The sequence below is a fragment of the Dromaius novaehollandiae genome, chromosome 9 (genome assembly GCF_036370855.1).
Source record: "Dromaius novaehollandiae isolate bDroNov1 chromosome 9, bDroNov1.hap1, whole genome shotgun sequence".
Taxonomy (NCBI): Eukaryota; Metazoa; Chordata; class Aves; order Casuariiformes; family Dromaiidae; genus Dromaius; species Dromaius novaehollandiae.
This window is the reverse complement of record NC_088106.1, coordinates 13,524,751-13,548,608: the sequence shown is the minus strand read 5'-3', so window position 1 is coordinate 13,548,608 and position 23,858 is coordinate 13,524,751. Positions and strand designations below refer to the sequence as shown.

General features: G+C 52.8%; 1 protein-coding gene across 3 annotated transcripts; it reads left to right on the top strand.

Annotated features, from left to right (window-relative positions):
- The first annotated feature begins 256 nt into the window (after positions 1-256).
- BCL6 (BCL6 transcription repressor) lies at positions 257-18,877 on the top strand. 3 transcript variants are annotated; one of them, XM_064516777.1, is made up of 10 exons: positions 257-366; positions 8,700-8,738; positions 9,810-9,977; positions 10,990-11,196; positions 11,348-12,331; positions 12,925-13,106; positions 14,254-14,421; positions 16,082-16,212; positions 16,699-16,836; positions 17,572-18,877. In XM_064516777.1, exons 3-10 carry the CDS (start codon positions 9,817-9,819, stop codon positions 17,713-17,715), a joined length of 2,115 nt encoding a protein of 704 aa, XP_064372847.1. In that variant the 5' UTR covers positions 257-366; positions 8,700-8,738; positions 9,810-9,816; the 3' UTR covers positions 17,716-18,877. The 3 variants fall into 3 exon arrangements, with proteins under 3 accessions (XP_064372847.1, XP_064372845.1, XP_064372846.1); XM_064516775.1 differs by having other exon boundaries at positions 10,990-11,211; XM_064516776.1 differs by lacking the exon at positions 257-366 and adding an exon at positions 8,335-8,577 and having other exon boundaries at positions 10,990-11,211.
- The last annotated feature ends 4,981 nt before the right edge of the window (positions 18,878-23,858 follow it).

The window sequence follows — 23,858 nt, the reverse complement described above, 5'->3', positions numbered from 1 at the left end:
GCCCCACGTCACAGAGCACCCGCCACCACGTGACCCGCCGCCCGGGCGCGACCACTGCGCGCGCGGCCAGAGGGGGGGGCGCCGCCCCCACGGACCCCCGCTGCCGCCGCCCCCCGCCCCGCGCCGCGGCGGCGGCGGGCGGCGCGGGGACGGCGGGCGGCGCGGAGGCGGCGGCGGGCGGCGCGCGGCGCGGGGGGGCGGCGGCGGCGGCGGCGGGGCGGCGGGGGAGGGCCGCGGCCCTCCCCGCGCTGGGCGCGGTGGTAGGGTCGGCAGCTCAAATTCCGAGAATTGGGCTCTGTTGATTCTTAGAACTGGGGTTCTTAGAAGTGGTGATGCAAGGAGTTTCTAGGAAAGCCCGGAGACCAGGTGATTGCTGCTGCTATTGTCGCTGCCGATTTTACCCTTTAATTCTCTCGCTCTCTCTCTTCCTCTCTCTCTCCCGCGCTCGCTCTCTTTTTTTTTTTTTCTCTCTCCTCTCCCTCCTCTTTCCCTCCCTGCCCCTCGCCGCTGCTGCCAGTCGTCCTGGCGCCGCGCCGCCGCTATATATTTCTACCGATTTTCGCCTCCCTGCTCCGCGCCCGGCGGCAGGTGCGCGGAGCCGCCCCGGCGGGGCCGCGCGGCGTCGGGGCTCTTGCGCTTGGTCCCCCCGCCGGCACCCTTCGCTCGCCTCGTTTTTTTTTTTTTTTTTTAATTCTCCTTTTTTTTTTTTCCCCTTCTAATTCTCGCTCCTCTCCCTGCCTCCCCCCGCTCGCCGAGCCGCCCCGACGGGGCGCCGCCGCGGCCGCGGGGGGGAGTGGGGGCTCGGCGGCGCGGGACGGGGCGGCCGCGGGGGGGTCCCCGCCGCCGGGACGCCGGTCACCGCGGATCGTCGGCTTCGCCGCCGGCGCGGCGCGGCGGGGCCGGGCAGCAGCAGGGGCGGGCGGCGGCGGCGGCTCGGCACCTGCGGCGGCCGCGGCGCGGGACGGCGGAGGTCGCGGCGCGGGGTCCGTGTGCGCGGCCGCGGCGCACGGAGCCTCCGCGTGGGGAGGGAGGGAGGGCGGGCGGCTGCGGAGCGCGTCCCGCGGGCAGCGGCGCCCCTTGGGCCCTTTCCGCATTATTTTCCCCACTTCCCCCACACCGCAGCACCCGCTTTTCTTTTTCTTTTATTTTTTTGGAGGGGGGGATGCTTGTTTGCCTCGTCTGCGCGCCCGCGGAGGGGCCGGAGCGCTCTGCAACCTGCGGCCGCGCAGCGCGGGGCCGGAGCGGGCGGTGATGGAGAGGCCGCGGCGCTGCGCCCCGGGCAGCGGGGAGGCCGCGGCGGCGGGAGGGGGGGGGGGGGGCCGGGGCGGCCCGCGCACCCCGGCGCGGGGACCCCCCTGCGCCTGCGGGGCACCCGCCGCCCCCCGAGGCTTTGCCCGATGGAAATAATAACAGCAATAAAACGGCACAGCTCCGGCGCTCGCGGAGGCGAAAGTGCGTGAAGCGACTCAGACTATTACGAGGAAGACTTGAAATAATAATAATAACGCCCGCGGGAGTGGGGGCGGGGGCAGCGAGCCCCGTGCGCTCCCGGCCCCGCGCTCGTCCTGCGCAGAGCTGCGCGGTCGCGCAGCGCCCCTGCGCCGCCGGCCCCCCTGCGCCCCGCCCCGCGGCTCCCGAAAAACAAAAGGGGTGGGGGAGGGGGGGACGGCTTTTTTTTTTTTAACTTAAAAAAAGGGCAAAACAAAACCGAAAAAGCCCAACTTTTTGTTATGAAAACTTTTTTCGTGCTCGGGCAGCAGCGACCTCTCCCGGCCGCCCCCTTCCCGCCGACCCCCCCGCCCCGCTCCTGGAGTTTGCAAAGTCACAGTGTGAATGTTATGAAATCGCTTCTTGTGAAGGAGGGAAGCGGAAAGCAAGCCGCTGGTTTAGAGAAATGCGCGGCGGCCTCTCAGATGTGCCTAAAAAGCCGCCTTTGACCCCTGTTGCATTTCCAAGGAAGAGGCGAATCTGGGCTCAAAATCATGAGTCAAAAACAACAGAAATCACCCCAGACTCGGTTCGTTTTTTCCACTGGCTGGAGGCGGTGCAGGATCGGCGCTGAGCGGGTCTGGGGCAGGCACCGAGCCTCCGCAATGGGCAGCGCCGCGGTCTGATATCGGTCCGGGGCCGAGTCCTTACGGGCGCCGCTGGAAGGGGCACCGGGGCCGGGCTGCAGGATCAGGCCCTCCGTCGGTCCGCGGATGCGTGTTGGTTGCTGTCCTGGGCTTTTAAAAATTACTATTTGCGATGTTGTTTCGAAGGCTTACGGGATAAGTGCTTTGAGAATAAATGCGGACTTCCTCGTAGCGATCCTTCGAGATGGGGATTCAGTGCAGAAATTGCTTTGAAAATATTTTAAAGCAGATCTCTATTTCTTTATTTCTTTCTCTCTCTCTTTCTGTGTGTATGCAAACACAGAACTTGAGGTTCTGTTATTTTCTTTTAATGAAGGGATTACTGGCTTAGGAACTTATATTATAAATGGCAATTTTTGCCCGATGAAACAAATCATCAATCTATTAAAATATTCAAAGGCTGTCTAGCAATTTTCCAGAAGAATGGATTATTATGTTGTTCCAGTAAGAAAAGACCTCGTCTCTGAGTGTTCAATTTTGACTGGCAAAACAGATCAAAGATCTCCCGGGATGCATTTCAATTCCAATTTCCAATCCCCCTCACTTCTGTCTGAGTCAATATTCAGAGAGGAAGTGGAATTTAACTGGTTACTTATTATTGCAAAGGAAGAAGTCGGAATGAGAAGTGATTCTTACAAATCCCACCAAAAAAAAAAAAAAAAATCTGTCAAAAGTCTTTATGATACTTCAGACATCCCTGTTCGCAGCACTGGGAGGACTTAAGTCCACTGTCTGATGAGGCTAAAATAAACCTAGCAGAAACATTAAGTTTTGAAAAACAAGGCTGGAAAAGCTCATAAAAATAATGTTGCTCAGACACATTTTAAGAGAAACAGAATTACATCGACAAAATTATATGTTTTCCAGGTTTGGTTGGGGTGTTTTATTTTCCAAGGGGAAAAATTGCTTTTGCAACAAAGCTAACTGGTGCCATCTAGTGTTACGTATTTTCCTCCTTCTCTGGCCGGGGCAGCGGCTGGGCTGGAGGCTTGGGAAAGCAGGAACACGTTTATTAGCGCACTTGTAAAAAAGGAAAGAAATGCTTGCTAGCTGGGAGGAAGGTGGCAAAGCAACTCTGGATGCCGCTGAACTTACTTAAGGAGCGTAATTGGAAACAACCGAGCACTTATTAAAGTCACTGGCATTTCCATATGGAGTTCTCTGGGTCTTGTCATAAAATCACATGTGAAAATCTTTCCAAGTCGTGGTGTTAATCTACCCTTGAATTTCTGCCTGATTTAGGATGTATCATAGAGCTATTTTTTTTCCTCCCCTCCCGCCTTCCAGCTATGATGGCAGCAGCCTAATATTAATTTGTAGGAATGTTTTTTAGGAAATACATTAACATTGTCCTCATAAACCCTATTATAAATGCACATGGTAAAATTTAGTGAGGCAATGCTATGTTTTGGGAGCAGGGATGAGTGTGCCTCTTTTAATGCCCCATTAAAAAAAAAAAAAAAAAAAAAACTTGTTCCATATAGTGTAGATGAGTAAAACAAAACTCTAACCAATATGTGGACTTGTCACTGTGCAATTTATGTACCTCCTTGTATTTCTGTCACTGTGGTCGACTGAACCATTTCACGCCTCTTTTAGTTCATTGGCTGTAATGTTTGGGCTGCAAACTGCACATGAAGAGCATTTACTCATTCAGTTGGAGCCTGAAATGTTGTTTTCAGGTTTCTTAAAAGTTTGTAAAATCTAAATTTGGTGAAAAGTTGACTGCCTGTCCGTAACCTCTCATTCTGTTTTATCGTAGTGTGAGTCTATAAACGGGAGTCATGTATACTGAGTGCCTGTATACTTTTCTAGATCTATTTTTAAACCATTCTTCTGTTTGGCAAGAAGTGGCACTTGGTTTCCATGTTTACAGCAGGCATTGGCAAACCTCAGGAGTTCGCAGTTTGGTTAAATGAGTATCCAAAAGTTAGCTGCTGACCAGTAAACTCCTTGAGACTGCAAATTTAGACTGCAAATGTAGTCCTTCCTCCTCCTTTTTTTCTTCTTCTTTTTTTTTTTTTTTTAATTTAAAATCCATGCTAAATCTTGCATGTACTCAGTTGCAGCAGGATGCTGAAAGTCAAAAATTTCTCCTCCTCCCCATTGGGGAGCGTGTTATTTTCAGGGCCACGTAGCTCCCTGGCAAGGTCAGTGGAGCTTTGCACCTAGGACACGGGGAGAAACTTCTGGACTATGTTATTTCTCTCCTCTCCTTCTCCCTGGCCACATTCTGCCTTGGGTTTACTCTACTGTTCAGACGCATGAGGAGCATGTGGTGGTTCTGTACAGTGAGGAGAGCTTGGGACAAGTGTGCTGCAGGATGGTGGGTGCTGAAGAACGTGTTTCGTGTTGGATGTGGCACCCTCTGAAACAGATCTCCTTAAACCCGTTTGGCTAAATAAATATAGTGTGCGGTGGGGTGGAGGGATCTCTGCTCTAGCCAGCAGATCCCAAGCTGCATATGTGTGTCCCCCCGGGTGCTGTGCCACATCCAGGCTAGATTCCCAAGCGACTCCTTGCTGCCAAAATGGGCTGTTGCCACCCTTGGTCCCAGGAGTGTAGACGGAGGGGAGGGGATGTGCTGGCTTGTGAGTTATGGCCCTGGAACGGGGTAGGGATGATGGGACACAGCTCAGCCGTGCTGGGTCCCGGTCCCACAGCAGGGAGTTGCTGAGCACCCGGGCTGCGCTCCACTGTCGGGGCAGCACCTCGGCACGGGGCTTGGCAGAGTGCCGCCTCAGCCTCCTGCTCGCTCGAGTAGCTCCCTTGACCTCAGATGAGATGGGATTCCTGCCTTCATTTGAAAAATTAATGTGCCGAATTGTTTGGGGTCATTTGAAAGGCTGAAGAAGGTTTGACTCCTTGCTTGCCAAGGGCACTCGCTGGCTCTGCCTTGTAGTTGGATCTTGGCTACATAAAGGGCAGGGGGAATCCTCTTGGTGGAAAACAGTGGAGATGTTTTTAGTATCCCCCCCCCCCCCCCCGGCCTTTTCTTTTGCAAAGACCAAAACAACTTGAGCTGGGCCCACTTTCAAGGGCAATCCTTTTAAATCCTCTTTTGAAGTACAAACTCTGAAGTTCCCTGCAGCGCTCGAGAAAATACACCGTTTTCCTGGTTCCAAGCGCTGATAATAAACCCGTCCAGATAATGTATTGCATTTCCTAGAAACATTTGTTTGCTGGCAGGAAATTGGATCAGACTGAAAGTTAGCAGAGACCGCTTGATAGAGCGAGTGCAATCCACTCACGGAAGGGTACGATGGAAAAAACTACAGGGCTTGCACTAGCGATGCTGCTTTTGATCTGTGTTGACGGTGTGTGCTAGGACTCCTCTCAGGCTCGCCCTTCTTCAGCTATTATTAACCAAGCCACGTTTTGGCCTAGACACCAAACAGAAGCTGCTAAATTAATAAAATTTTGCTCTGACAGCTAAAGGATGCTTGGTGCCCTCTGACTGTGTGACACGGGGAAATCAGAGCCGCGCACTCGCCCAACCCAAGTGCAGAGCATCCTCTTCCCCAAGGCTTAGAGGACCCATGGCTGTGCCTGGGGCACCCCCTTTCCCCTCTCCCACCTTGTCCCTGTGTGGGAGCACCCAGGTGTCCCTTGGTGGGGTGGGGGGTGCTGGCAGGGGTGTCCCCACGGGCAGCCGGTTGTTCGCACTGTGCTGGTGCCCTGCAGCAGGGCAGGGATGGGGGAGTGGGGGCAGGATGGTGCTTCCCCTGGGCGGGCAGTTTCGGAGCACTGTGTGGGATGGAGCTGTGGGGAAGAGAGACTTCACCCGGCCACCCCTCCAGGGCAAGGAGAGGCCCGTCGGCGCCGCGGGCTCTGGAGCACTGCAGGGTGGCGGGGTAGGAGAGCGGGGTGCTGGGGGGTGGTTGCTGCCCACCCCCGACTTGATGTGGTGGGGGGGATGATGGGATCTCCTCCTCCATGCAAAGGGAAAGGGGATAGAGGAGCAAGGGCATCTCCCCGTGCATGGCAGGGGCTTCCCTGTGCACCAGGGGATGACAGATGGGAAGGGATTCGCTACAAATTGGAGAGAGGGTGGATGGGGGGTACCAGGGTCTCCCCCTTGCGCAGGGGGAGCTGTGGGGGTCTCCCCTTTGCGTGGGTGGAGCGGAGCCGAGCAGGGCTTCCCCCACGCACAGAAAGCGCTGGCCGTGACGCTGCCTGCCAAGCCGGCTGCCGCGGGCAGGACAGCGCCAGCCCCGGGCTCCCTTCCAGGAATGGGTTTTCTCGGGGAGGTGCCGGCAGGGAAGGGCCGTTCCGTGAACCGCTGGGGCAGACCCGCAGCCTTCCTGGAAGGCAGTGGTGGTAATAGTCCCATGCCGCCCCCCCCGAAATGGGCTGTGCACCTGGCCCAGACCTTCCTCTCCGGGCACAGCAAGCCCTGGCGTGCACCGCCACGCAGCACCGAGCGCCGCGGGCTGTCCTGCGCCTGCAAGGTACCGAGCAGGAAAACTGGGCGGGGGGGGGGGGATGGCCCTTGGGGTGATGCTCCAGCCCCAGCCAAGCCTCCCGCCACCTCCTGGGTTTTGGCAGGGGAAGTGGAGAAGGCCGTGCTCGGCCACAGCGTCATTTCTGCTTCCCATCCCTGTCCCCTTCTCTGCTGGTCCCTGGGTCTTGGCGTTGTCCTGTGCTTGGGGTGCGGGGATGGTCCTGTGCAGAGGCCGGGGAGGGCAGGGTTAACCCGGCTCGGCGCAGCGAGGGGAAGGAAGGTCCCTCTCCCTCTGCGCGCCCACATCCTGCAGCCAGGAGCGCTTGGGATGCACCTGCCCGGCTCCCTGGTCCGTGGGCGGCACAGGGGGCTGGGCAGCTCCCGCGGTGGCGCAGGCAGCTCTGGGGAGAGATGGTTTTGGAGGGTAAGGAGGATGTAAGGAGGTGGGAGAGGAGCGGGGTGCTCCCTGGCTTGGCAGCTCCGTGCCCTTACTGCAGGAAAGGGAGTTCAGCAACGGCGGCGGCTCCTCACGTGACGTTCAAGGGCGCAGAGTTCATCCTGCAGTTCGTAACTTTGTTAGTTTGTAAATGGGTCAGCTTGTGATGGCTCGGTGACGCCAGGGTAAGGCTCCGGGAGCTCGGAGGAGTTCGCAGCACGCCTGCCGGCACGGCCGAGGTTGGGACGTGACCCGGCCGGCCGGGACGTATGTGATCTGCTGGTGCGGAAACGCGGATGCGTGCTGGGCTCCTTACGGAGCACTGTAAGTCCCTTGGCTTTCGATTGGAGGTAGCGAGCGGCTGGCAGCCAGTGTGCACAGAGAGGTCAGAGTCTGCAGTATTTGGGAAATGAGTCACTTTTTGTGTGTGTGTCAAGCTGTAAGCTAACAGGGCTCCGAGCAGCTCTGAAGATTTGCATTTGATCTCTGGAGCAGGGTTGCAGGATGCCCTTCTGGGTTTTGCGTGCGATACCTTGCCTTAAATCACACCTCTTCTTCCCACCCCAGTGTCTCTGGGGACCTGGGGAGAGCTTGGGCTCTCCATCTGAGCATCTCCTGCAAGGGAGAGGGAAGGGGACGCTTGTCCTTGCAGGGCTGGATGGGATCCCTGCAAGTGCCGGAAACCATCTGTGTCACTTTGCTCCTGAGAATTTCGGGGTCAGTCCTAAAAATAGTGTGATGATGTGATGAGGGTCTCAGGGCGCACAAAGTTTGTGCGCTTATTTATTATGATTTTCCTTGTTCCTGTCAGGGCGGCTACCTGAGAGCCCTCTTCCTGGCATTGGTACCGGGTCAGCTGTGCTAATTATTTTTAAGGAAGTCGGGAAATAATAGCCTGAGTTTTGGAAGGCATTTAACTCCTGTGTTTCCTCGCTGTGCAGCCCCAGTCATGTTGCCCACAAAGCCAGCAGGCGGAGGCAAAAATTGCAGTTCTGGGGAAAGCTTTTCCCCTAGTCTGGACAAGGCATTTGTTCTGGGTGTGCTTCTGTCTCTGCCACTCACTTCCTATGTGATGCTGGCCAAGTCACTTCAATACTTCGTGTCCGTATCTTCCAAAGTCTGCTTGGGAGTACCATCCCTGAGCATTTTTGCGGGTGTCTGAAGTGCATTGGTATCCTGAGAGGGGCAGTAGCTATTCTGGAGGACTGAATTCAAGCTCTTTCGAGGTTTTTGAGCAGAGTGACAGCGGATGTGTAAGTCATACCTGTTAATGAGGTGCTGGGAATATGGCATTGGTATTGGATATGGCACTGGCCGGGAATTTGGTCTTGGCAGGGGAGAGTTATCTCCAAAAGAAGTGGTGAGAAAATTCTTGCTTGACTTCCCTTCCCCACCTGCCTTTAAGTTCCTGAGTCATGGAAATGAAAATCTCCTTGGCATACGCCCATGGTTTGGGCTAGAGGGTGTGGAAGAAGCTATGATTGGATTCTCAAAGCCTGTGGTTGTGATAAGAACATACTGTACCGGAAGAAACAAATGCTAACCTTACAGGAGAGTAGAAGGTTGGTTATCTCTAGCTTTTATACCACTGATACTCTAGCGAAACAACAGGCTCATCTCCTTTCATGGTCAATTCATATTTTTCAGCTAATGTGGCATTTGTTTTCTTGTGCTTTATTTGTAGGTTTGAAAGAAACTTTTGGACTGTGAATTGAGGCAGTGGGTATGTAAATTTAAATTTTGTGCTCTCTCTCCCCCCCCCCCCCCCCGCCCCTTCCCTTAAACATGTTGAATGAAATGTTTCATTAGACCCAGCTGGAATTTGTTTTCAGGAGAGCAGCTGCTCTGTAGAAAATACTGTACGTTCATATCCCGCTGGGAAAGGAGGAGGAGACGGGGTTGTGGGAGGGAGTTGATCATTGAAGAATTTGGCATTTAAGATGCATGTTCCAGGCCAAACTTCAGGCAAAGGGATTTTTGGACTGTCCTGGGTGCTGGGTGGCAGGCTGCTTGCAGGGCATCTCTGACACAGATCAAAGGGCCGCTGTGTTGTGAGAAGGCTTCATATTCCTCGACTAACCCAAGCCTTCCTCGCTTGGAGAGACTGGGCTGAAGTGTGGGTAGCAGTGCAGCAAGTTAGATGAGTTCTCTTCCTGACTACTGCCACTGATTTATTGGGAAATCCTGGACAGGTCTTCTCCAAAGTGGCCACTTGGGAGCAGGGAAGGTACATCAGTAGTTTTGATGGTGGGTGAGGGTTGGTGCTCCACCATGGGCTGTTTTCCAGATGTTGAAATCTTTGCAGCTTCTGTTGAGACAAAACTGGTTTTGATTCCCGTGGCTGGATCTGCAGCCAGCCAGCAGATGTGTGGGGGAATGGTGCTTGAGGAAGGTCTGGAAACTGGGAAGACAGTGTGTTGGGAGCTTCATGGAGGCAAACCCAAGGAGCAGTCCTGGTGGGAGGAGTGGGCTGGGGTGGAGCCATCATGGGTGAGGCAGGGAGAAAGAGGAGCCGGTTAGCTAATTGTCAGGAGGCTCTGGTTGCCTTTGCCCACGCAGCTCGCTAACCTGAGACCTTGCTGGGCAGCCTGGCAGGCACTTGGGGTGGAAGCTGAAATGCAGTCACGTCCCCGTTTGTTGTGTCTCCTGGGGCTGAGAAGCTGGTGCAGTCATCACCAACAGCACTTCGCCATCTGAGCCCTTCCCAGAGTGGCAGCTGTCTCTTTGCTGGATTTAGGGTGCTTTCCCAGCCGTTTCTCCATTCCCATCCTCCTCCACCTTCTGTTTTGAGCAGACTCAAGATGGCCTCACCAGCAGACAGCTGCATCCAGTTCACGCGCCACGCGAGTGATGTCCTCCTCAATCTCAACCGCCTTAGAAGCCGGGATATCCTGACTGACGTTGTCATCATCGTGAACCGGGAACAGTTCAGAGCCCACAAAACAGTCCTCATGGCCTGCAGGTGAGTGCAGGACCCTGTTCCTATGTCCCTCTCTGTTCCCTCTACTTTTGGCCAACTGCAACATGGCTGAGTCCCCTGGGAAGCCTGAAAGTTTTACAGATGGGGAAACTGAGGCAAGGAAACAGAATTCAAACAGGCTGCTAAGAAACTTTTACTAGAAAAGGAGTTAGAGCTGGGACCTTTTATCTGTAGCATGGTGCCCCGACCTCTCTCCTTCTTGCATGCGTACATCTGCCCACACGCAATCCCTTGAGATAAACAGGAGCACGGCAAACGTGGGCTGCGTCTCTGAAGGCAGAGCACAAACGCTCCATCGGGACAGGGAAGGGGAGGGAGGGCTGGATGCTCACTGGGGTGAGCAAGTCCTTTGTGGCTGCAGTGTCCTCTGTCACTGCTATTTTTAGAGGTGTTCCTCTCTGGCCCCCAGACTGCTGACTGCACCCACCTCTGCTGATTTTCAAGCCTAGTAGGATCTGAAATCCCTTTCCAGGTCCAGGATTGCTTCCTAGCAAACTCTTAATTAACATCCCACTACCACTCAGTTGAATCGCTGCAGATGCCTTCCAGGGTCTCCTGTTGACGGGGTGTGGGGATGTGGAAAAGCAAGGATTTAGCTATTAGAACATTTGAAAAATGCTTTGCCAACATTTCCTTTTTTCTGGTTAAAGTGTGTGCGTGGATCTCCCAAGAGGCTTTTGAAAGAAATGAGACGCAGCAGGAAGGGGATAGTAAGAACAACAAAAAAGGGGAATTTCTAAACCAGGGCAGTGGAGAGTTGTTGAGCAGGTGAGATCTAAAAGCAGGCTGTTCCAGTTGGTAAAAGTGCAGAGCAGAAGGTGCTTACTAAGCTGGGAAACCAAGCTTAATAATAAGGGGGAAGCTCAGGGAATGCTGTAATTGCCTCTGGCTCCTTTACCATTCAAGAACCCCTCTGTGTTAAGGGATTTCAGACCAATGCTTTCTTCTTCTGAATTGTCATCACACTCATCTTCTCTCTGTTTCCTCTCTTCAGTGGCCTCTTCTACAGCATCTTCACTGACCAGCTCAAATGCAACTTGAATGTCATCAATCTGGACCCTGAAATCAACCCGGAGGGGTTTTGCATCCTCTTGGACTTCATGTACACATCCCGCCTGAACTTGAGAGAGAACAATATCATGGCTGTGATGGCCACAGCGCTGTACCTGCAGATGGAGCACGTGGTTGATACTTGCCGAAGGTTTGTCAAATCTAGGTGAGAGCCGTGAGTGAATTTTGGAGAGCCTGGGATGATGTGTTTGGATGGGAGGGGGGACAACTGACATAGCATCTGTGAACTTATCCTTGAGTACAGAATTGACTGTCTGTCCTTTCTTTTTGCCTGGTTACAGTGAAGCTGAGATGGTGTCTGCTATGAAGACTCCAAGGGAAGAGTTTTTGGCTGGCCGGATGCTGAGCCACCCAGAGGTGATGGCATATCGGAGCAGAGAGATCTCAGAGAACAGCATGCATCTCCGAAATGGGTCCCTTTGCGATGGGAGGGCCTTTGCACCTGGCTTGTTCAATAATTTGTCTGGATCCTCCATTTCCTACCCCGGATACAGCCCCCTCCCTCTAAATGGCTTCCTTGTGGATGATGAGTTGCGGGAGATGAGGATGCCCCTCTCCGAACTCTCAAGGGCGAGTGCCTTCCCGAAGGAGAGGATTCTGCCATGTGACAGCTCTCGGACAATCCCCACTGAGTACATGAGAACCATCACCGACATTTCGGCCAACATGTGTCACGCCACGATCTATGCTCCGAAAGAAGCTGCTGCTGAAGAAGCCAGGAGCGACATGCACTACAGTGTAGCCTCTGGCCCCAAACCCGTTGTCCCCTCGGTCCGGAACAACTCCTACTTCTCTTGCGACAAAGTGGCCAAAGAGGAGGAGCGGACATCCTCAGAGGATGAGATCAGCCAGCACTTTGAGCCCACCAACACCCCCCTGGACCGCAAGGGACTCATTAGCCCCCAGAGCCCCCAGAAGTCAGACTGTCAGCCCAACTCACCAACCGAGTCCAGCAGCAGCAAGAATGCCCGTATCAGTCAGAGCTCCAGCTCTCTGGTCACCAAGAGCCCCACAGACCCCAAAGCCTGCAACTGGAAGAAGTATAAATTCATCGTCCTCAACTCTCTCAATCAGAGCACCAAGCAAGACAGTGCAGACCAGAATGAGATGGGAACCCTCTCTCCTCGCACCTACATGCCCATGTCCACCTGCCAGCAGTCCATGGAGCCAGAACATCTCAATGTGCAATCCCCTACCAAGATGAGCGTGAGTGGAGAAGATTCCACTATCCCACAAGCGAGCAGACTCAACAATATTGTTAACAGGTGAGAAGATTCCCCCGAAAGACAGAACTCCCCTCGTTGTTGGTGAGGGTTTGGAAGTGTGTGAAATAGCTGTAGCGTTGGGCTGGGGAGTCCGGCTGCGACCAGGTGGAAACCTCTGCATTGATGGAGCACTGCCAGTGACGTCGGCTGGGTGCCAGCCATCCACGCGGTAGCAGTGCTGGCCTGGTCCGGCAGTGAAATTGGGAACATTGGGTCAGGAATTCCTGGCTCACTCTGCAGCTTTGGATGGTTTCTGAGCCTGGATTCACCCAGCCTGTTTTCACCTGAGTCCCTATGCCTAGAGCTTTTGGTTGGCTGTGTGCTCTGGAAAGGCCTAACTAGCTGGGAACAGTATGCTATCCCCCAGACCTGGATGTTCCTAGAGAGCTTTGAGGTCGCTTGGTGATGGGCACCTGAAGCATGAGGTGCAGGGACCAGTTGTTGATCAGGGCTCTGCTGTGCATCTCACCACAAAAGTCTCCCCATAAAACATGGATGTTCCACGTGTCTGGAAGGGTGCAAACATCAAGGGCCTAATAGCTCAAGCACAGCAAGAGCCTCTCACAGCTCTGTGCGTTGCTGTCCTTCCACAGGTCCCTGGATGGGTCCCCTCGGAGCAGCGAAGGGCAGTCCCCGCTGTACATGCATTCATCGAAGTGCAGCTCCTGTGGCTGCCAGTCCCCACAACATGCTGAGATGTGCCTTCACACCCCTGGCTCAACCTTTGGAGAGGAGATGGGGGAAACCCAGTCTGAATACTCTGACTCCAGTTGCGGTGAGTCTCCCATCCCTGCTTGCCTTTCCAGCTGGCAGGCAAGGGGGCTGTGCAGTCTGGGGACTCATGCAGTCTAGGAACCTATCCACCCAGTGCCTTCATCCAAGTGGGCAGTCAAAACTGTCTCTGATGCTGATGGGTCCCAAAGTGCTTTACAGTGCCCTGCTCACTGGCTGACCAGCTCTGTGAGTGCACGTGAGCAATGCACACACATGGGAATTGCTTCTGCTCTCCTCCTGCTTTCCCCTCCCAACACCATCTAGACACTTTGTGCGAGGAGTTAGTCACCTGCTGCTACCTTGGCAGCTAAGGACAGGAAACAAAGTGCACCCCACCCCACCAGAATCACAGGAGAACAAGCTTGGCAGATGTAATGACCCTAATGGAGATTGGGCAATATAGTGTGTCTCATACATCCGTCATGGTAGCTTCATTATCAGGGAGCCTAATGTGCACATCTGGAGAAATGCAGATAATGAGGCTTGCAATCCTGTTGCAAAACTCCACAGGCCCAGAGACAAGTATCTTTGCACCCATCTGCCCGTAGCTCAGGGAGGGGGAATGCAGAATTGTTTGTTTTCCTGTGGTGTGGGATGAGATCTACAAAGGGGACCCAGGTGTGGTGATGCTCAAGGCTAAAGCATTTAAGAGTTAGGACCCTTGTACAGGGGGACCTGCCTGGTGCTCCAGATGTTGACGATCTTCCCATGCTCGAGGAAGACATCTATGCACATAAAGGTTTAAGGCCTCTAAAGGTGCTGGAATTGCTCCAGGGCTGAACATGCATCCTGTGGAGGATGCCTGATAACTTGGGTGCCTTTGTGGACCTCCCTGAAAGATGCCTAGGTGAGATGCCTAACTTCCTGCGCTGTGGGAGCAGCTTTAATAAGTGGTAGCTTGTGTCGCGGTGAAGGAGAGGTGGCTAAGGATTACTTTGCCATCTTAAGCCACACGTGTTCTTGCTGCATGTGCAGGAAGGCAGCAGAGGTAACAACGTGGTGCAGGTGCTGCTGATCTCAAACATCTGGGCTCAGCATCTTGTTCCAACGTTTTCTCTGTTGGCTGCCCCTCTCCGGCAGAACCCCGGCCCACAGCCCACCGAGGAGCTGGATTACCCATCTCATTGCTCTGCTCTCTGCCCTCCCAGAGAACGGAGCCTTCTTCTGCAATGAGTGTGACTGCCGGTTCTCTGAAGAGGCCTCTCTCAAGAGACACTCTCTGCAAGTCCACAGTGACAAGCCCTACAAGTGTGATCGCTGCCAGGCCTCCTTCCGCTACAAGGGGAACCTCGCCAGCCACAAAACCGTCCACACAGGTACGGCATCGGCCTTGGAGAGGACTTCCTGGGGAGGCTTTGAGCTGTTGGGCTGTGGTGCTCAGGTGTTTATGGCACAGTTTGTCCCAGATGCAGCATTCCCTGCTCTGTGTTGCTAGTTGTTTGTGCTGGGAAGAGCAAGGTGCTGGTGTGCTGGTGCAAAATGCTTTTCTCAGTGCTGCCAGGGAGCCCGGATGCCTGGGTTCTGCCACTTCTCGGGCAGAGTGCCTAACCTGTCCGGGATTCAGCTATAAATAGGGGAAATACTGCCCTACTTTCTAGGGTGACTGGAACTTAGTTGTTGTAAAGCACTGGGTGCTGCTGTTTTTAAAGGTGGCTTGCAAAACACATGGCTGGCAGCAGACTCTTGCCCTCTGGATTACTTTGTGGTGGATAAAAGAAGGATTCAGAAGCTCATTTAGAGAGAAACCAATTTTTTTTCCTACATCCTAGAAACTCAGATCATATGAAGCCTGGCAGAAACGCTGCTGTTGGGAATATCTGTGAATGGATGGACTCTCAGTAAATCAGCACAATGAAAGCCGAGAAAGGAAAGGGATATTAAGGGTTTAGTCATTTGCTGACAAACACGGGGATTTCTTCTTGCTTTTATTAATGCTTAACATGCCATCAGCCAGTTTATGTGTTGGGGAAGGGAATTCTGTGCTAAAGATTCAGTGTTGCTGTATTCAATTTGACATAATGCCTTAGAGTCTCACTTAAGCTTGATGAGGCCTGCACAGATGAATAAAACGATACATGTGCTGGGCTAGGGTTTGAAGGTGCAAGGGGGTAGAACGCCTCTGGGCTGTCCAGGTCCTCTGGATACATCAGGGAAGAACTGAATTACTGCTCTGATGTTCTTGAATCAAAAGCAAAAGGAGAAGGCAGGAGGAGAAATGATGTCCGTTCCCCACTCCCTGCTGAGCCCATCTTTATCCATCCTAAAGAAACTTGTTGAAATCTCTTTGCAATTCTCTGCTGGCCGTGAGAAAGTTGGCTGAGGCCAACAGCAGTAATTGTAACTGAATAATGACTTGGTACCACTGTCGCTGGATGTGCCTTGGCTTTCCACTCTGTCAGCTCTTCTCGCTCCTCTAGAGAGGTGATGAACAATTGAGATGGGATGTGCTCAAGACCATTAGAAGACCGAAACGAGCCAGGCGGCTCTGCATGGCTTACGGCTATAGTAGTCAGGGTGCCAGACTGTCGCTGGGCCAGGAGGAGTGAAATTGTTAATCCTCGCTGGCAGAGCTGGCTGCCGTTTTCCTTCATGTCAAAGGCTGCACCTCCCAACCCAAAGAAGACAATAGTGGCATAACCCTCTGTTCCTGGGAGGAGCTGGGGGACAGAGGCTGCTCCTGCCTAGACTTCCCTGCTAAAAATACTCATGAGCTGTGCGTGCGCCGCATGCCGGAGGGCAGGCTTCACGGTGCCCAGCTAGCTCCCTCGCTGCACTGAGCTCTGGGATGCCCTGGGCTGACCTGGCTGCTGCCAAGCTCCAAAACACATGACAGGAGTTGGAGTCTGTAGGTTGTGCCATGGGGGCTGGCTCCTGGAGAGGTTGGGCTGCAGGGGCGGCAGCTCTGGGGAGCGCTCTGGAGAGCAGGTGCTAAGCAAGTCAGTATTTATCCCCTCTCCCTTTCTCTTGGTTCAACAGGGGAAAAGCCGTATCGCTGCAACATCTGTGGGGCACAGTTCAACCGGCCAGCCAACCTGAAAACCCACACGCGCATCCACTCTGGCGAGAAACCATACAAGTGTGAGACCTGCGGAGCCCGATTTGTCCAGGTGTGCGTTGCCTTCAGTAGCTGCAGTGTCAGGGGAGGTGGAGATGGCCAGAGCCTCGTGCCTGAGACCTGCAACCCTCTTACCATGAAATTGCGGAATAAATAGGGGCTTTGAGCTCCTAGAAGGGCAGTTTGCTGGCTTACTAAGAAACCTGATTTCTGATTTTAACTTCTCTCCTCCATTTCCTGTTATGGATTGGAGACCTCACACCTCAGGCACTTGTAGCTCTGACTGCCAGCCAGAACGTATGGGGAAAAAAAAAGCCCACTCTGAGCTTTGGCTGAGCAAGGACTGAGGGACTGAACTCTCAGCCAGGATTTGGGCTGTTGTGGTGGGAGGGCGTACTGGTCTAGACCAGCCTCGTGTGAGGCCACCTCCTGCAGAACCCCTGAGCAGTGCCGTCCCCAGGATGGCTGGGTAGAGCCATCCTCCCCGACGCCCTGCCCACTCCAGGGCTGCTCCTGTAACCCCGCTGCTCTCCCACAGGTGGCTCATCTCCGTGCTCACGTGCTAATTCACACCGGGGAGAAACCTTACCCCTGCGAAATCTGCGGCACGCGCTTCCGGCATCTGCAGACACTCAAAAGTCACCTTCGAATCCACACGGGAGAGAAACCATATCATGTGAGTGACCTTGTGGGGAGCTCGCGGCTGGGAGGGGAGCACCGCCAAACCCAGGGGGTGGGAAGGTTCTTGGGCATGCGCGTGGGCCTGGCTCGGCATCAGCTCCCGAGGGCCCTTCACCGGCGTCGTGGGGCCTTACAGGACCATTTGCCAAGGTCACGTCTGCTCCCCATGCCCTGTCCCTTGCTCACGTGTTAGCTGATGCCAGCATGGTATTTTGTCACTACCGGCTGCGCTGGAAACTGGCTCTTGCTCTGACACGTGTCCCAGCCTGGGTACATCTTAGCTGCTCTTTTTTCTCTCGCCTCTTCTGGAAGAAGGTCACGCTTCTCCAAATAGCTATCGCTTAAATTACCGCCCCTTGCCGTGCACAGGGACGGGGCAGAGTCCTCTGAGTGTCTAGGTGAAGGAGCTTGGTGCTATGCTTCGGGGGAGCCAGTGTCCCATCCCGAGTGACCTTGGTCTTTGCACATCTCTTAAACCGAAACGTACTGGGGAGCACCCCAACGTGGTGCATCATCGTAGGAGAGCCGACGGGGTGCCGGGGTCAGGGTTAAGAGCTTGAAGAGGGGCAGCTCAGGACCCCTGGCTCGTGCTTCGGCTTCTCCACGGCAGCCCTGGCTAAATGCCCCAGCTGCCGGCGCTCCTGGGGCAGCCCGCGAAGGGCAGGCGTCTGCGCGGGCGCCATCGGACCGCGGCCTCTCATGCCCTCTGCTTTGCCTCTCGCCACCGCAGTGTGAGAAGTGCAACCTGCACTTCCGCCACAAAAGCCAGCTGCGGCTTCACCTCCGGCAGAAGCACGGGGCCATCACCAACACCAAGGTGCAGTACCGCATCTCGGCGACCGAGGTGCCTCCGGAGCTCCCCAAGGCATGCTGAAGGCCGAGGATTTCCCCAGAGGCGTCGCGGTGGGGAAGGGCAGGGAGGGAAGTTGTCCAAAGGATACTTGCAACACTTTAAAAAATGAAAAAAGAAAAAAAAAGTAGAAAAAAGAAAAAAAATCATCACATGATGGAGTGCCTCTAAACCCATAGTGCAGATAGGTGGAAAAACATTAGAAATAAAAAAAAAAAAAAACACGGGTTTTATTTTTTCCCAGTTATGTGAAACAAATAAAAATAAAATAAAATTATTCAGATCTTATTGTATATAAAACATAAAAATAAAAATAGTCATTTTAATGTCAGTGCAGTGGAGTGTTGATAAACTCTGGAGTCTAACCTTCACAGCCTTTGCCGTTTGAAGATGAGGAATGTAATGTTGATTTATGGGAACAGATTTTTTCTTTTGTATGCAAAATGTGTGTTCTTTTAAAGAGAAAGTATGCTATTAAAGAGAGGGCTTTAACTTTTTTAACCAAAGGTGAAGGAATCTATGGCAGAGTTGTAAATATATATAGATATAAATATATAAATATATATATAAAATAAATATATATAGACCTTTAAAAAAGCTATATTAAAAATATATAAAATGCATTAAAGGCTCAGTTGGACTCTGCAGGCAGAAGCCACTCTGAGAATCTTTATTATGATAGAGCACTTAACGAGATATTTTAAAGTATTGCATCTGTACAAGTAAGAAAATATTTTGTCTAAATGCATCAGTGTATTTGTATTTTTTTGCAAGTGAAGGTTTACAATTTACAAAAAAGTGTGTATTAAACCAACAAAGCTGCAGAAGGAATTTAAAATAATAATAAAGTGTAATTTTTTGTTCTAGTTCTCAGTCTGTATATATGTAAAATGTGGTTTCGCACGGTGCCTTTCTTTTCAATGGAAGTTTTCAATGTATGGACTATATTGAGCTCAGTTTCTTCTTCAAGGTACAGCCTGACGTTGCAAAAGGAGTTTTGGTGGAACTCTCTACTGGGGAATGTTTTATTTTTCATTTTTGTTTTTTTTTTTTCTGGTCTTATTTTACATGCTTGTGTTATCAACAATCTCGGGAGACAGGGTTTGGGCTGTGTCTAAACTGCATTAATGCGTTCTGTAAAATATAGCTGTACAAATAAAAGAATAAAATGAAGAAAAGTGAAGTATGATGGAGTGGGAGTTCTGTTTTTGCCTGTCCTCCTTAAATGTCTCAAAGGCGAATCCCTGCCCTGGGAAAGGGCTGAGCATCCCAAACCTGGGCACAAGCCCTTGGCTCAGCACAGCTCTGGCCCTGCATCAAAAGCGGCCCTGGATAAAGCAGCTTTTTCCAGGCTGTGGGCCTTCCCTGGGAGCAGTTTGAGGAGGCAGAAGCTGCTTCTCTGTGGCTCACCCATGAGGACATTGGCCATGAGGATTGCCAGCAGACGAGGTTATTAAAGCTTAGTGCCCAGCAGCACAAGGGTGGGCGGTTGGCAAAGCCAAGAGCTGCCTCCTTTAGCCCAAATACTCCAGCACTTGCAGCTGGGGCGAGCGGAGGTGGCCTCTGGTGCAAGGTTGGAGCAAGACTCAAGCTCGCTGCACTGGATCCTGGTGGGTCTGTCATCCTCTTCCATCTCCTACTTCATGATTTTAGGTGATTGCAGCCAGCAGAAATAGGGCAGAGGCAGGAAGAGACCCTTCGCTGGGAGTCCTAGGGCCTGTTCCAGATGACCGGAGAGTTATTTATATTTCCTGGAAACTGGTGTGCTTGCCAGAGTTGCTCAAGGAGGAAAGCTGCCTGCCATAGCCGGCAGAGCTGCTGCTTTCCAGCACCGGTTTGCGCAGGGGCTCCCTGCATGGGGCTGGCAGTTCAGCCACGTTGCGCAAGGGTTCAGTGGTGCTGCGTTTGTGGCCCCCTCCAGGAACTCGCTGGTCGATCGCATCTCTGGGCTGCGAGCCATCACATCCTGGCTTCTGGCCAGGGGTGAGAAGGTCCAGGCTCGTGGGAGTTGAGAGCGCTGCGATGAAATCCCCAGGCCCTCTCCCGTTAATGGGGGGAAAGCAGTTGAGTTCATCTGCATGGCTCTGTGCAGACCTGGGAGCTGAAGCCAATGGGTGATCAGGCCCCCAGGAAATGGGGATGCTCTGGAGCACGTGCAAGTATCCTGCTCTGTGCAAGCATCGCAGCATGTCTTTGCTTGTGAAGGCGCACTGTTTGCACAAAGCCAAAGAGCCTCATCCAAAGGGCCTCCCTCCGAATTATACCGGCCAGACTGGCTGCAACCAGAGCTGGTGTGGAGCGGGGCCACGGGTCAATGCAGTGGTGAGGTCTGAGCTGGGTGGGGTTTATTTCATTTTTACTTAAATGTCAATTCATGGATCGTTTTAGTGCAGGGCTCAAGGGTGGTTCACAGCTGGTGGACTTTGAAATATTAGTGGGAAGGGGAGGACCCAGCAGGTCCATGGTGAAGGGAAAGAGGAGGATGGGCTTTCTTATGCACTGTGGGACATAGATGAGCACAAGGTGACATGGAGCAAGCCTGCATGTGAGGGAAACACAGCATCTTGCTTGTATCACTGCTCAGTTTGGGCCCATCCCACATGCCAAGCATCCTTTCCAGGGAGCAAGGCGGACCGGAGGGCTGGCCAGGATCACCACCTGGGCAGCCTGCCGCCGGGTGCTCTTGGTAGGGGTGAGCTCCTCTCACCCACAAAACCTCCCTTCTTGTGCCTCCTTCCCAGGCAGGAGTGCATTTCTCATCCCCCCAGGCTGAGCACAGCCAGCGTATAGCACCGGAGGAGTGCGGCCGCCGTGATTCACCTGCAGGGCCAGGTAGCACCAAGGGACGAGCCCTCACCAGCTTATAAATGTTAGACAGAAATTTGGAGAAAATCCCCCCAAATAGGGCACTGCATGAGCAGTGGAAACAGGAAAACCTGCTTTACAATCCTCCTGTCTTCTTTTCTCCCCCTTGCCATGCCCTGTAGGTTCGTTAGCTGAATAAGGCTGGCTGTGCTTGTGACTGCTTATGTGTCATTTGGGACACTTGTTTCGGTTCCTCCCCTCTCTGTCAGGAACTCACTGTCTTTGGGCCCTCTACCTCTCTGATTATTGAAATCATCACTTTTGGAAGTTGCTGAGGTTGGGATGATCGCCCCAGCTTTCAACAAGCAGGCTCCATACTGGGGACCTCCATTTCCCATTGGCTTGCTCAGTTGCATTTGCAAAACAAATACTGTATATTCCTGGATCATGGCTGTGTTTCCTTCTCCTGGCAGTTTTTTTTTTCTCTCTAACAATGATGTCACGGCTTTTCCTGGCAGTTCTGCTGACGCGATAGGAATCTTTCCCTTCCTATCCGCGGGGCAGAGGTCTGCAGTCATCTGGCACAGCCAGGCCTTGCTGGTGAGCTTTGTTCAGCACTCGCAGTATTTACAGAGGCGAGGGAGCGTTCAGACATTGGCCCGCGGTATGAACGTTTTGCGGCTGCAGAGCCCGCAGATAGTGAGCTGATCAGGACTGCTGGTCTCCGTGCTGCAGGGTTACTCACCCTTTGAAAACCTGACTCCAAATACATGGTTTCACTCTTCCCAGGCCTAAGAAGAAACACCACCACTGAACCGATAAACAGGGCACTTTCCAGGAAATTTCCCAGAATGTGTTTGAATAGCTTTTTTGGTACTCATCTCCACCTCCTCCCATATAAAGTCATGCCCAAAAGGTGAGGATATGGTGGAGTTCTCCTTTTCTTCAGATTTCTTCTGCACTGAAAAAAACTCACTTCGCTTCCAGCTCCTTCCCCATTTTACTTCTTGGCACAGGCTGTTGGAAAGTCCAGCAGAGAAATGGGATTCAAGTTTTTCTGGGACTGAGCAGGGCATTGGGGTGTCAGCAGCAATGCTTTGAAGCGCTCTGGCCCAGCTCTTGCTACACTTATCAACTTAGCGTCTAGTTCCTCGGCCTAGCTTTCGTGCTGAGAAACTTCCCCTGAGCAAAAATTACGCTATTTAAAATAAGGAAGGTTGAACTGTAGGTGCATAGCCCTGACTTTCCAAGATGTGAAAGTTGCCCTCAGTGGCATAGATGGACTCAATGACACTGTTTGCACTTTATTTATTTTGGCAGCTTTGCGGGACTATTTACCCATGTTTTGCACAACTTGGTTCACGCTGCCCTTGTTTCTAGAAGGCCATCGATAACCAGCAATCCGTGGAAGTGCTGGAGGAGCATTTGCATTTCAGCTCCGGCCGGGCCACGCAGCACTCGGCACCGGCTCGCTGGCCACAGTGCCGGAGCGGTGCAGCGCCGCGGGCGCGGGAGCCGGGGGGATCCGCGGAGCATCTGCGGAGGAGCCGTTGTATTCTGCTAGGTTTCCACGAGAGGGCAGGCGAGGCTGCAGTTTCAGCGAGGAGCCCCTGTGCTGTGGAAATATCAGGGCCTGCTTTGTTTTACACATTTCCCCGTTAGTACCCAATACGCATGTATGTAATTCCATTCCTGACCGTGCTTTGCGATGCATTTTTAGCCTCTGCTTAGATAAAGAAATCAGAAAAAAAAATTGTAACCTGACTGGTGACATCCGTTGCTCTTGGGGATCCAAGAAAGGGAGGCCAAACCCCCTGCAAACTGGAGGCAAGTTTGCAGGCAGAAGACAGCTGCTTCCCTGCAGCTGGTCCCCAGATGCAGCCTGTACGCCAGCGTGGATCCACTGTGGGGAAAGACTGATTTCAGCAAGAGGTGGCTGGGAGCAGCCTGAGGACCGCTGTGCTCCTGCGGGCCGGCTCCTCTCTGGCTGGGATGCACACTGGCTATTTTAGGGAGTTGGACCCAGGTGTGCAGGGACTCACCTGGAGTCTCCCGTCCTGGCCTTGCTGTACAGAGCCCAATGTCACAGCTGGAGGGCACCCCGAGCACTTGCTGTGGAGCTGGTGTTTACAGAGGAGAGTTGAGAAGGAGAGAGAAAATGGACCCCTGTATTATTTCATAATTTTGTGTGCGTGCCTATCTGCATCCATCACATCTTGCCTTATGCTTGTAACTCCTTATAGCATGGGCCCGCATCTCTTCATACAGCCCCTGAAACTGCCCCATTCATGGCTGCTAGTAGTTGTGCAAACAGATAAATACACTGGTACTTTCCTAGTTCATCTTGCTCACCTTCAATTCTGCACATGGATGTGCTCATCTTTCCCATGTCTGACTTCAAGGTGGCTTGACCAGATGCCTTGGCTGCATCCTAGGAGGCTGAGTCCAGGAATAAATTTTAGCAAGCAGCAAATGAAATCCTGATCACAGCTTGGACTCTTGGACATACACCTAGGAGATATTAGGTAGCAGAATCCCTCAGGTGTGAACCTATGCAATGTGGCTCCCCTCCTTTCCAGCCACTTTGCTACATGGACTAGAAAAGCTGGGAGACTGTAATTAAGGAAACTCTAATACTTTTGGATTTGTGTCAAGTTGTACTAGCAAAACAGCACTTTATCCAGAAAACTCTCAGCACAAAACATCCCCTCAAATCCCAAACACAGACACACCAACTTTTGGGGTGAGTCTGGCCCTTCCCTAGGCTAAAAGCTGTGAGCTCTATGTCACACTTGCAACCCACACAAGGGAATCGCAGCCAGTGCATGTGGTCAGAGAGGACATGGCACACTATGGCCAAGAGATGGACCAGAATACCTTTGTTGTAAATGATGTGCACAGCCAAGCAATGAGGCGATGTGATCTCAACATATACACACACACAGACACAAGGGCATTTTATTTTGATGATATTTGTCGAAGACCCTCTTTTTCCCATGGGAAAGTATGTGCCGATGTGCTGTAAGATAGTTTCTTTACCAGGATATGTTGATCATCAGTTCAGAAAGCAGAAGGGGGCCTGTTGCATGCTACAGAGCTGGGTCTGTTCCTGGCATCCTGAAAAGGACTGTTGTAGTTCCTCTTGCTTTCCCAAAACTGCTGTTTGCTGCATGGCCCATCCCAGGGAGACACAGTGTCAGTCAGCAGGAGTTTCTCTCCCTTGTTTCGCTCTTGTTTCTCATTATCATTCAGGCATGACCAATTGCACTTCCTATGCTCATCTGTATCTCCTGGGGCAGCACCAGCCCTCTGCAAGCAGGAAGCTGCTCTGTTGTGCTTGCAGCAAGCTGCAAGAGATGTGG

Coding starts and splice junctions, on each gene's coding strand:
- BCL6 (XM_064516775.1), top strand. CDS start 9,817: ATGGCCTCACCAGCAGACAGCTGCATCCAGTTCACGCGCCACGCGAGT. Junction 12,332..12,924: donor CTCAACAATATTGTTAACAG/GTGAGAAGATTC, acceptor GTCCTTCCACAG/GTCCCTGGATGGGTCCCCTC. Junction 16,213..16,698: donor GCGGAGCCCGATTTGTCCAG/GTGTGCGTTGCC, acceptor GCTCTCCCACAG/GTGGCTCATCTCCGTGCTCA.